Here is a 12184-nt window from a genome sequence, read left to right as displayed (position 1 = left end):
GCATGAGAAGGGACTCCACTTTTCCTGAACATTACTTCTTCTGGCAGACCATGAACAATTACAGTTCGTACTAATTAAGCTCTGTAAATGTGCTGTGCCCTGCTAATGCCTACCAGGCCTCAAATTTATTTTCATGATGCCAAACTTTAGCAAGCAATTTTAACTCCTTCAGAGCTGATCCCCACTAATACCAGCCCTAAGCCCTGCCCACCCCTATAAACAGAACTGTTTGGGGCTACTTCACAACAACAACAACAAGAAAGATAAAACATAATAGACTGAATGACCAGCCCGAAATCAGATGTGCCTAAGGAAGAACAACCTATCCTGGGAACACTGAAGAACACTACAGCTGATAACCCGTTCATGGATCCCACTGCCCCATCTTTGTAATGAGCTGTTAAGGGATTCATAGCGGTCCCTGAGGGCTAGTAAGTTTCTGCATTCCATTGATTAGAAAATAAAACCTTTCAGCCTCAGTCTTTAAGTTTGGGTTGGACGGAGGGAAGGATCTGGCCAGGCCAGCAATGACAGAGCCGTCAGCTCCCCTTCAACACTTAGCCGCGCACCTCGCCATCCCACTCCCCGTTTTCCATGTGGTCCCTTGTAACACACGCACCGGAACAGCCCACTTTTTAAAAAAAATAAATTAATTAAAATCGGCAGGATGACTGGCCTTCTCTCTCTCTTTGGGGTCTCCACCACAGACGCCCCAGCCCCAGGCCCCTCACACAAATAACTGATCGGAAACATATCTGTTCCTGGATAGAGCACTTTAGGTGGGGACTGGAGCAAAGCAATTGTTTTCTAACAGCAGCCCGCGCTCCCACCACCATGGTACTCCCACCTCTCATAAGAAACTTCCAGTCCCCAATTTCAATCAAGCCATTCCCCAAAGCCCAAATGTCTGTCCCATCTTCTTCTATTTTTCCCAATCTTTCCTAATCAAGCATTTATGCTGCCTCCCTGGCTACTTTTCTGTGCCCCCCACCCCCACCCCCACCACCAAAACAACAGTGTACTTTTCCCAAATGAGTGGCCTTGCCCTCCCCAATGAATTCTGGAACTTTTTTTTTTTCCTCATCCGTTAAATTCCTTTAATCAACTCTCCTCGCCCACCTAACTTTTTTTTTTAACTACTTTTTTTTTTTTTTTTAACTACTGCACCATGCAACGTGTGTTTCTGCCCTTCCAGCTCAGTGGAACATCATATAAATTAAAGAGAAGATTCTCGTATCGGGTTTCTTTAAGTATTCTGGGAAATATGCACAATATAGGCAACACGGTCCAAAAAGAAAAAAAGAAGAAGAAAGAAAGGGAAAGAAAGAAAAGGAAAGGAAAAAAAGAAAAAGGAGAAGCCAGAAGACAAGGAAAGATGCACACAGCTAGAGCAACTTTGCTTTTGAAAAAGGCATTTGTGCAAAGCCCCCACTGAATTTCCATCCCTGAAAGTGCTCTTTATAAATGTGTATAACAATAGCCTAGAGGAAAAGTACAAGTCAGCTGCCAAAGGAGAGGGTGTCTGTCTCACTCAGTAAGCTCGGATTGTAGAGGTGGGGGTCACGGAAGGGGGGAGGGCAGCTTTGGAGATGGGCTCCCCCCACCAACACTCCAACCCCCATCTCGTTGCTTATAATTAGTGAGAGAAATTTGAGCTACTGCCAATGTCTGCGGACCTTGAATATTATAAGGCCAACGTGGCGTCAAATATCTTAACATTCATAAGTGTTATGGGCGGTAAATAAAGCCTGTGGATTTATGACCCGGTGGCGCTTGCCAGCAAAGGACTAGGGCACATTTCTTTCAGCAGACCTGTCGAGGTGCAAGTTTGCCTTTGGTTGTAAAATTAACCATTTCCTTCACAAATGTGCTCAATTATAAGTCAGAGTTGAAGATTTACTTACACAGTTGCCAATATTCACTCCAGAAGAAACTCAGATGCCCACGCTCCACACCCCTTCAAAAAGAAAAGCCTCCAAGAATCTGATTCACCCCTCCCTTCAAAACTTCTGAAATGTGTCACCTTAGAACAATTATAAATGTGGTTAAAGATGCTATCTAATTCCACATACCAAGACTAAAAAGCTTACACCTACTTCCTTGGAAAGTGCTTATTTATTTGGCAACGCCATGGTTTAAAAAAAAAAAAAAACAAAACAAAACAAAAAAGGAGTAAATCACTCCTTGCCTGCAGCCTCTTCCCTTCCCCCAATATAATGTCATCTACTTCCTGTGCAGGAGAGAGCCTCTGCTAAATCCAGGTTGTCTCATACTTAACTGCCAATAAACCAACTTCCACATAACTTCCAGACAGCTGGGGAAAAGGTCCTAGGAGTTTTAGTCATGGTCCAGAAACACGCGTCCACACAAAAATTTGCAGCTGTCCTTTCTCTACAGTGCATTTTTAATGTGATTTGGGGGCCCCTGTTGGGAAACATCTGACAAAATGTAAAATCCTCTTAGTTACCTTCTCCTTTACCCACTGTGCATGTGTAAGAGAAGTTGCACCCGGGCACTTTCTGCAGGCACACAGGCACCTCGTGGGATGTGAGGAGGCATTCAAAACCTGCAAAGGCTTCTACTGTAATCTTTGAAAGCACAGCCTCTGGTGCAACTATTAAAATGCTAGTTTTCTAAAGCAAATATTTTTTTAATGGCGCGCAGAACTGCAGTTATCCTGGGCTGCTAACAGAAAAGCATTCTGGATCCGCCAGCCCCCGGAAACCTTCCTGTAACTTTTTCACAGCTTGCTAAGAAACAGAAAGCTGACCAGCTTCCAGCAGTGACTCTAAATGAAATCCGTATCAGTAAAATTAAAATCAAGGTGGAAAACTCCTAGCCAGAACCGGGATTGTCTGCCTCCAAATCTTTTCTCAATCAGATAGGGGGCATCAGTAAAAGCTACTTCCCTTAAGCAGTCCAAAGTTTCCAAAAACACTGCTTCCAAATAGGCACTTCGGGCCCCCAGCTGCCTAATAGCTTGTTTGGGTGGGGGGGTGGGGGTTCAGAAAGCTTTAATTTCAACAAACTGCAAAGCGCTGGCGTATTAAATTTATAATCATTAAAATATGACTTATTGGGTGCATGTTGAGCCCATAATCCGTACTGCAGACATTAAACCCCAACCTATAAAGATTAGCACAGAATTAATGCTGTTGCGTTGAGATTGGAATCTAAACATGTTCGCCATAAATATTTCTGAAGGAGATGAAAAACAATTAGCATAAATACCAAAGAAGGGCAAGAACACCTGTTCTTTTTCAGGGCGATAAGCATTTTATTGTTCTCTATTTAAAATGTAATGACCTGTGTAATTACAGTAATATTACATTGTTATGTAGGGGCTTGGAATGTCACACTTTGAAAAGTGTTGTCAAAACAATCAGGGGTGAAGGTGGGGGGTGAGAGAGCAACCAGGGAAGGACCACCATTAACCCTTCACACTCTCGAGGTCTAAATCTTTTGTATTAGAAAGGATTATGTTGTTTGAGTGAGAGGAAAAAACATCCATTTTTCACAAGCCAGAAAGAGAAGATGTTTGCCCCGCTTAATAAAACCCCAATGAATAGGCCCCTCTTGGTTTCTTTTAAATGCTGGATTCCAAGTTCAAAAATGAATTCAAGATGCTGCTTATTTATTTGTTCAACCTAGTTAGCCAACAGCTCAGTTAAAAAAAAAAAAAAAAAAAAAACCAACTAACTTTGGGCTATAAGAAGATGCGAGAACTCTGATAATCAAGCCTTAAAAAGAAATCTCAGACCTCACTAGAATCCTGACCACCCTGTTCCTACTTCTCGTTTGGCAAGGGGGAAAAAGAAACGTGAAACTTACTTTTTCCTATCACCTTCAATATGGTAACAACACTCTTATCTTTAATATACAAATGTTACCACAGTTCTAATATTTGCTCTTCTATCACTTACCATCTACTTAACCAGACCTCTCTCCTTAATGCAGTTTTGTATTCGAATCTGTCTTTTTAAAAGCCCTTCCTATTACTGTATCAAAGACTAAATTAATGTTATGCAGAAGGCTTTGTCGTTTTAAAATAAAATTATTACTATCAAGCTTTATGGCGTCTTCGGCAATTAAAGCGTTATTCTTGAGATAATGTTTTATTCATCATAGCTGATTTAACGACACTCCTTAATTCTTTACATTCTTAAACAGAAAAGCAGAAATCGGGGATCCAAAGAGTTTGCTTTTTTAAAGGACGCAGCTGCTTACAGGTACACTAACAAGGAACAGAAACCGCAGCAAAAACACCACCACCAAGGAGGGTCGGGAAAAGGAAGCATCCAGCTAGCTGGTCTTTACACCTTGCCCTCTGAAAACCCACTCTATGAAGCACTAAGAATTTCAGGGGAGCATGAAAAGACCTCTATCTTGCCTACAGATGCCCTCGGCAGCGGTTATCAAATCTGAAATTGCAAGCTGGCCCTCTGATCGAAGACGTCAGAAGTGACACGCAACAGCCTCTCGTCCCCATTTCTACTGCTCTGCTTATTGGCCTAAATAAATAACTTTAATTTGGGAGCACAGGCTCTAACCCAGGTAACCGACAGGAAGGAGGAAGGGGCAGCACACACAAAGATGTCTGTTGGTGTTTGACATGCAAATCTCAAAACTGCCTACTGAGTTCAGAAATGTCCTCTCCTACTCCATCTGATGTCAGAGCACAAGGCCACCCGCTACGTCCACAATTAAAATAGCTGGAGCGGTCTATTCCTATAATGCCCACAAAGGGGACCGAAGGGTTGGGAGCCTTCCTTTTCGCACCGGGAAATCATTTACTTGCCTTTAACCATTTCCCTGTTTCCTAATTACAGCACAACACAACTGTTCAAGTTGTTAGGCGGCCGTGGGGCAAGATCGCCAGCGGTCAGACCAGGAGTCTGAAAAGAGTCAAGAAGGCCAAGCAGCCCGCCATCAAAGCTCAATATTCTGATGGCCTTTCGGATGGCTACGTGGATTTTTAAATAATACCGGAGAGGAATCCATCGAAGGGGGAGGGGAGGAGAGTAAGAAATTCTCAGGGTTACTTTGGAATGTGGCTTGGTCGGGTTGGTCACTACACAAACCCTCTCTGATTCTGAGCCGAATGCTCCCGGTTTAAGATGCCCACGAGCTCCCAAGAAAAATACAACGTAACCGGTCTGTGCTTCCCCTACAGCCCGGCCCCCGCAGCCTGGCGGAGCTGGCCCCGCAGGAGGAGGTCGGGCTGAAACGCTCTACCAGCTTCCCAGGCATGCAGAAGCCTGGGTACAGGGAGCGAGGGAGGGGGGATAATTATTTCTCTTTCCTAGCCATAAAAAGTGACCGGTCTGGCATGCCCTTGCCCTTTTTGCCAGGGCCCAAAAAACAAGTAAAACCTGATAGTTAATATTTTAATGCTTAGAAACACTTGTAGATCGGATCGCCTCCCAACCGGCCAGCCCTCGGCCATTAGAACCGAATCCACGGCTGCTGAACACTGGGTACATTATTTCAAATTGCTATCTCGAGTTACCGAAAAAGAAAAAACAAAAGTAGTGTGTGTAAATAAGGAGTAAGGGGACCAAACCAGAAAAGGTGCAAAATGACAATCCCGGGAAACCCGGCACAAACGTCCAAAGGCTGTCTCTACAGATTGGCGATCCAGGCTTTTTACAAGAAGGTGGGATTGGGGGAGGGGGGTGGAGGGAGGGGTTCAGGGCGAGGGCAGGGGGCAGAGGCCGGCAGGAGAAGGGGATGAGTCTTATTAATACAAATGTCAGGGGCGGGCGCGGAACGCACGCTGCGGGAAGCACCCACGAAGCCGGCCCCCGGTGCCGCCCTGGGGCCCCCCAAAGTTGGGTGGCCGGCGAGAAGCAGCCCACTCCCTTGAAGGAGGGGCGCCCTTGGCCTCCCTCACCTTCTACACACCCTTGGGCCGGCAAACCCTGGTCTCTGATCCCCCCACCCAGGGCCCACTGAGGGCCTTCTCGGAAGCTGGCGAACGCAGACCGGGCTATGAGCCCCAAGGCACCAAAATTCTCTAGAAATACATCGAATCCGCTCAGAAGAGGCCATCCCGGCTGTACACAAACCAAGAACCCGGTCACAGGGGCCTCCCGACTCCGCGCGGCCGGGGAGAGCCCGCAGCCAGCGCGCTGCGCAGCCGAGCCCGCCTCCGCGCCCAGGGCGCTCGCGGCCCTGCGGGGTTACCAAAGAAAAGCCAGCCCAGAGCCCCCCAAGTTTGCAGTGAGACCAGTCTGGGAAGCGTGACCTTCCAGAGGAAAGGGGGAGGGGGGCTGAGAGCCAGCGATCGCCACTAGAAAGCTAAATAAATAACCAGCCGAAAGAGAAAGCCGAGGCGCTTCTCCAGGGCCCCGGGCTCCGCGCGCTCGCTACTTCTCCAGTCCAACGCCTGCAGGAAAATCCACTCTCTACCCCGCGCGTCGGACGCAGCCCAGTCACTCGGGCCCCGGCAGCGGCAGCCAAGGGGTTAACCGGGGAAAACCCAAGACGCCACAGAAGAGGGAAGGAAGAGAGAGGGAGAGAGAGCGAGCGAAAAGAAAGAGCCACACAGTCGTCTTCCCAGGGTGAAACAAACAACACCACCACAGGGGGAGGGGGAATCAGAGCGCAAAAAAAAAAAAAAAAAAAAGTTCTTCTCTTTCCCCCCACAACCCAACAAAGCCCTGCTTGGAAAGACAGGTCTCCCCAACATCACGAGGCAGCAAACTGAAAGCAAGAACATGGCGAAGTGCAAACAAATCCAGTCCACAAAAGGCAGAAAAGTTTGGAGAGTTTCGGGCTGCCTGGGCCGCGAGCGGGGGAGGGGAGGCGGGGAGGGGAGGAGGCGGGGAGGGGGAGGCGGGGAGGGAGGGGGCGGGGGGGGGGGGGGGGGGGAGGGGCCGCATGCGGGGCCGGGCGGGCGGGCGGGCGGGCAGCGGGCGGGGGCCGGGCGAGGAGGCACTTACGGTTCGGGCGGTGGGCGAGAGCGATCCGTTGGGGAGGTAGGGGCTCGTCAGGTCGGGGATCATGATGAAGGGGTAGCCGGGATACGGTGGCCCCTTAAAGAGCCCTCCATCTTGCCTCTTGGCCGCTAACATGGCGGGGCGGCGAGGGGACGGCGGCGGCCGCGCCGAGCGGGAGAGAGCGAGGAGAAACTTTTTAGAAAGTGCCCCAAGTAGCCGGGCGCCCCGGCAGGGCCGGCGCGCGGCCGGGCCGAGCGGGGCGCGGGGCCGGGGCGCGCGGGGCGGCGGGCCCGGGGGGCGGCTCCGGGCGGTTGCGGGGCGCGCGGGGCGTACTCACCTTCTTCCAAACTTTCCCGGGATTTATCTCGGAAACTTTCGGAGCGAGGCGGAGGCCGTCTTTCCGCCTTCCCGGAGGGGTGGAGGTGGGGAGGGCGAGGGGCAAACGCCACGCAGAGGGGGGAGAAGGGGGAGAAAAAGGATCAGCGGGGTGGAGGGGTTTTGGGGGGGGGGGGGAGAGAAAACAGGGTTACAAGTTTCTGCAATGGTGGCACCGCGCGCACACGCCGCCCGCCCGGCCCCGCGGCGCCCCCGGCCCCGATTCCTCCCCTCTCGGCACCGTTTGCCAAGCCCAGGAAATAGACTCAAGACCCCACCAGCCCGAGGGGCTTTTCCTACCTCGGAATCGGAGGAGCTGTTTTGATTTGTTTCTGATTCATTGACTAGAGACGATTTGACATCAGCTAAATCCCTCTCTGCCGAGGAGTTTTCGGAGCTCTTCTCCTCCTGCTCGCCCTCGTCTTTGAAGGAAATCAGTTCGTCGTTGGCGCCTAGGTCATCTCCTCCACCGCCGTTCAGCTGCGGCATTTTTTTCACCCACCAGCAGCAATTTTGGAAGAAAAATGAAGGAGGAAGAAAAGCCAAAAAAAAAAAAAAAAAAACCAAAAAGTTTTGCCCCCCCCCCCCAAAAAATGTTACAAGAAAAAGACGAGTCCAAGGTGAACTTTTTTTTCTGCTTTGGGGTCTTTTTCTCCTGGGGAGGGGAAAGAGGGAGAAGGGGAGGGGAAAGGGGGGGAGATCTTCTGCACGCGTGAGTTTGGGTTTCTTTTTTCTCTCGTTCCCAAGGATCCGATCAATGTGCAAAAAAATAATAAATAAAAAAGGGGGGTAAAAAAAAAAAACACACCAACAACAACAAGAAGTCAGATATAAAGAGCAAAGGGGGGGGAAGCCGAAGATACAGGAGGAGCTCGTGCCGCTCGGATTTGAGTGAGTTGAAGTTAGACTGAGAGCTTTTCAGTTCAAAGGCGGCGCTGATTGACAGATAGAAAAAGGGGGATCGAAATCCGGAGGAACGGAGTAGTCTGGGAGCGGAGATTATTGACAGGGCGAGAGGAACACACTCGCTTAATGAGATGCCGGGGGGCGGGGCCGGCCCGGTGACGTGTGCATAAATAAACAGCCGGGGTGGGCGGGGCGGGGGCGGCTAACAATGATCCTTTCGGGCGCCGGGAGAGGGAGGAGGGAGAGGAGGAGGAGGAGGAGAGGGGCGGGGGAGGAGGGGGGAGAGAGTCGGAGGGAGGAGTGTGCAGGGGGAAAGGCCTGCGCTGAGTGGGTTGCGAGCCCGCGAGTCTGGGCGAGGGTACAGGACTCGCTCCGGGAGGGGGGCGGCTTCGGAAGGACAATGCGGAGTGGGAGAGGAGGGGAAGGGGGTGGCGACCGAGTCAGGAATCCGAGCCGAGGAAGGCGGAAGGAAAGCCCACTTGGGGGGCGGGGATGGGGAGAGGCCCAGAAAAAGTGCACTTCGGAAATATTAGAAATAAGTCTTAAGGAAGGGGAAAAGGAGGAGAGTACTGTGGGGAAGGGGCAGGGGGGCGGGGTGTCGCTTAGTGGCTAATCCCGCGGGGAAATCAGCCACCCTTGGGCGGGGATCTAACAGAAGTGGTCAAAAAGAAAGATCAACCCTCCACTTTCAGAGAGCTTGGGGAAGTGGGGAGCTGGGCAAAGTTCCTGGTCATCTGCAGTGAAAGAAACTATTAGCCCACGAGGTCTTCCCTCCCTTTTTTGTTTATTAATAGTGAGTCATTTCATTAAATCTTAAGTCTCACTAGAGTAAATATACCAAGATGACTTTTTGTCCAAAAAACAATCAAATACTGCAGTGTTAGTCAGGGGCATTAAAAATATCCTTAAGGAAAAATACGTGGTTCTTTTCAATGTAAAGTGTTGTTCCTTTTTTTTTTTCCCCCTCTCCTTTGGTAACTGACGTTGGAGGTGGTAAGAAATGAGCTGGGATTCAAAGTCCTTTCTGCCTTTGGAGGTGAAAAGTTTGGGCGTTAACACCGCCAGGGAAAATAAAACTGAAAGTTCACCAACCCCTGGGATCAGTGGTGCTGGAGTATTTCTCCAAGGGGGTGTGAAATGAAATCCCCAAAAGACCGGCCAAATAATCTAGATGTAGATGGCTCTGGCAGGAAATTGCTAACCACTGCTGATGCTGAAAGAGCTCTGGGAGGAGGTGGAAAACCTGGGGTTTGAGGCAGGTATTGTTGTTTTTAGGCACTCGCCTGGGGAGCAGATTTGCTACAAAATGGGGAACAGAATTATGTTAAAGAGGAAAAGGTCTGACTCTCCCAAAACATAGTCTTCCTGGATGTTGGAGCAGGAGCACTCATTTTCTTGCAAATATCAGATGAGAAGTGGACCGGAAACTACAACATGAAGGGGTGGGGGGGAACAAAAAAGAAAAAAAGAAATCAATAGGAATTAGCAAATTATCTGTTAGGAACAGTGTTGGTCTGCAGTCCATGATGTACTAAATTATCCCACCAATTCCTAAAAAAACTCACATCCGTTCCAACTGGCCCATCAGCACCTAAGGTTTCTAAAAGAAAGCAAATTTGCCATGTAATATTTAGAGAGTTTGGGTTTCAGCAAAACTGTTTTATAGGCTAAGGTCTCAGAAAGAAGTCTACTAAAAATAATGATACCAAGATTGACAAGGCCAGTGAATTCCCCTGCACTGGGAAAAATTCACAACCACATTAGCACACTAAAGAGTAAAGATGCAGGCAAAATAAAATGGGGGTGGGGGGGTCTACGGAGGAGAATCACTGTAACTCCCAACTTTAATATTAATCAGAAAATCAGAAGTAGAGTGAGAAGGAGCCAGAAAAGAAGTAAAACAAATGTGTACATTTAATCAGACAGGATTGCATAGGATACAAAGCACAGGGCTAATTAGTCTCAGCAGGTAGGACTAACCTTCAGACTTCATAAATAAATAAGGCGGGCACAGTTTCTAAGAGGGAGAGTGGAGACAGAAAGGGGATTATTTCAAGACACCAAGTAAAAACATGAAGAATGAAATGCTTCACTGTTAAATCCATGTACAAATGGATTTAACAGTTTCCTTTTCGTAGGTCTTTTCACTTGGTTGCCTTTAGATTTACACATTTAGCGAATGACCATAGCTTTTCACACTTGCTAATTGTCACCTGCATACCTAGTGTGCCCGAGTCCGTCTGTGTACAGCAGAGACTTTCCTAAAGCCTGTTTTAAGGGCTTATTTACTTAAACTGGAACACATTCATAGTAACTCAATTTTATGGCAATTTCTTTGTCCTGTGCAGTTTTATTTTTTTAATCTAACCCTGATCTGAATTAAGTTGGATAATGAGGTCTTCTACGTCCTCTATAGGACTACCTGGATAAGAAAAGCTCATAAATACACTGAATGGAAATTTTAAAGCATGTACTTATTGTTTTTAATGTCCTGGCCTGCATTTTTAGCATATGTAAATACTAACGGCTTTCTTCTAATGATTAGTAACCTTATCCACTTTGGCATACCCTCATATTTCTCATTCAAAGGAAACTCTTGAATCTTTCCTCCTTTAAATCTCTGATTTAATTAAGCAATTAAAAGTTATTCCATGATAGCACATGTGCCACATTTAATTTCATTGCTTCGTGCCATAAAAAGGCTTGGGGAGACCTGCAAGATCTCAGAGGGTCAGTAACCCCCAAGTATCCGGAAGGGCTTCAGGTGATGCCTGGGTGGGAGGTGGGGGAGGAAGAGGGTGTGGAATTGCAATTGGCAAAAAGCAGGGGAATATAATACATTTCTTAAAAAGTCAGGTTGGCTCACAATGTGGACATGTATTTTATAGATTCAGTGTGGAATTTTAAACAACAGTTGGCTTGTGTCCAGGTGTGGAGGCAACTTCTCTCTCTAGATGACTCCTGATTTACAAGACCATGAGTTCTGCCCCCAGTAGTAGGGGGTTCGAAGAACACAGGGAGGAAACCAGACCAGTTCTGACTTTGGCCTGAGCCAAGGGGTCTTGCAGATTGGGAGGGGGGCAGGGTGGTGAAGAACCTATGACCTCTTTCTTCAGTGCCCATTCCTGGGGCCAGCCGAGGTCCCAAACTCTAAGGAGACTGTGCCTCAGCCTCTCTTTCTTCCTGCTTGTCCTCCTCATCATCATCCACTGCCCTTCTGCTTTCTTCACTCCTCTGTTTTCTTCTCCCCGTCAGCTGTCCTTCCATTCAGTCCCTGTGGACGTGTGTTGGTATGAGTCATCTGCATTTTCCCTTGAAAATTAAGTGAACAGGTCACCTTTCCCAGGGATACTTCCTGATTCATCCCTGTTGGGGAGTGGGCAAGGAGGTTTCAGTGGATATAAATCAATCTTCAGGCATTGGTTCCCTATGGGGGAGCCATGGTGGAGTGGTAGGTGCCCTCCAACCAATGGGAATGTGCTTGACGGGGATGGTGGAAATACACCAACTGTTACCTTTGTCCTCAGAGAACTGTCTCACCTGACAGATGAGGCGGTTGGACCGGGTCCTTCTTTAACACTCAGGGGTCTCATGATTCCATAGTTGAAGCCCACACCCTAGTTATGCTAAGAGTTTCACAGCACACCAGCAAAGAGGACAAAGCGTGTTGGAATTTAGGAAAAACTTTGGGATTTAGGAAAAACTCACCGGAAGTGGAGAATACATGTTGACGGCCACACTCAGCTCCCCCAACCGCTCAGCCAGATTCCACTCAATGACCCTCGACAGTGACATGTACACGTATGCGTGTGTGTGTGTTATGTATCCCGTGTGATGTTTCCTTTAAGACCTGGGTTCCAAGATGGAAGATCGGTACCCACTGTGTTGGACTTATCTATGCAGGGACTGTGCTGACTGAGGGAAGCCAAAAAAAGAATCTGAAAACATAAGGAAGCTATAAA

The 12184-nt window shown here is 48.3% G+C and overlaps 1 protein-coding gene across 34 annotated transcripts in view; it reads right to left on the bottom strand.

Annotated features, from left to right (window-relative positions):
* The window catches only part of TCF7L2 (transcription factor 7 like 2), a 197337-nt gene extending 188969 nt beyond the window's left edge, over window positions 1-8368 (bottom strand). For 5 of the 34 annotated variants that reach the window (XM_059398599.1, XM_059398605.1, XM_059398607.1 and 2 more), the window contains exons 1-3: window positions 7617-8357; window positions 7279-7345; window positions 6945-7069 (exon numbers count right to left, since the gene is read on the bottom strand). In XM_059398599.1, the coding sequence (XP_059254582.1) occupies window positions 6945-7069; window positions 7279-7345; window positions 7617-7805 (381 nt within the window). In that variant the 5' untranslated portion in view covers window positions 7806-8357. Of the gene's footprint in view, window positions 1-6944; window positions 7070-7278; window positions 7346-7616 lie in introns of all 34 variants that reach the window. The other 29 variants (XM_059398589.1, XM_059398594.1, XM_059398615.1 and 26 more) reach the window with 16 other exon arrangements.
* Between the last annotated feature and the right edge of the window lie 3816 nt (window positions 8369-12184).

Source organism: Mustela nigripes, chromosome 4 (assembly GCF_022355385.1).
Source record: "Mustela nigripes isolate SB6536 chromosome 4, MUSNIG.SB6536, whole genome shotgun sequence".
NCBI classification, from domain to species: Eukaryota; Metazoa; Chordata; class Mammalia; order Carnivora; family Mustelidae; genus Mustela; species Mustela nigripes.
The sequence above is the reverse complement of the archived record's forward strand: the minus strand, read 5'-3'. Positions and strand labels throughout refer to the sequence as shown.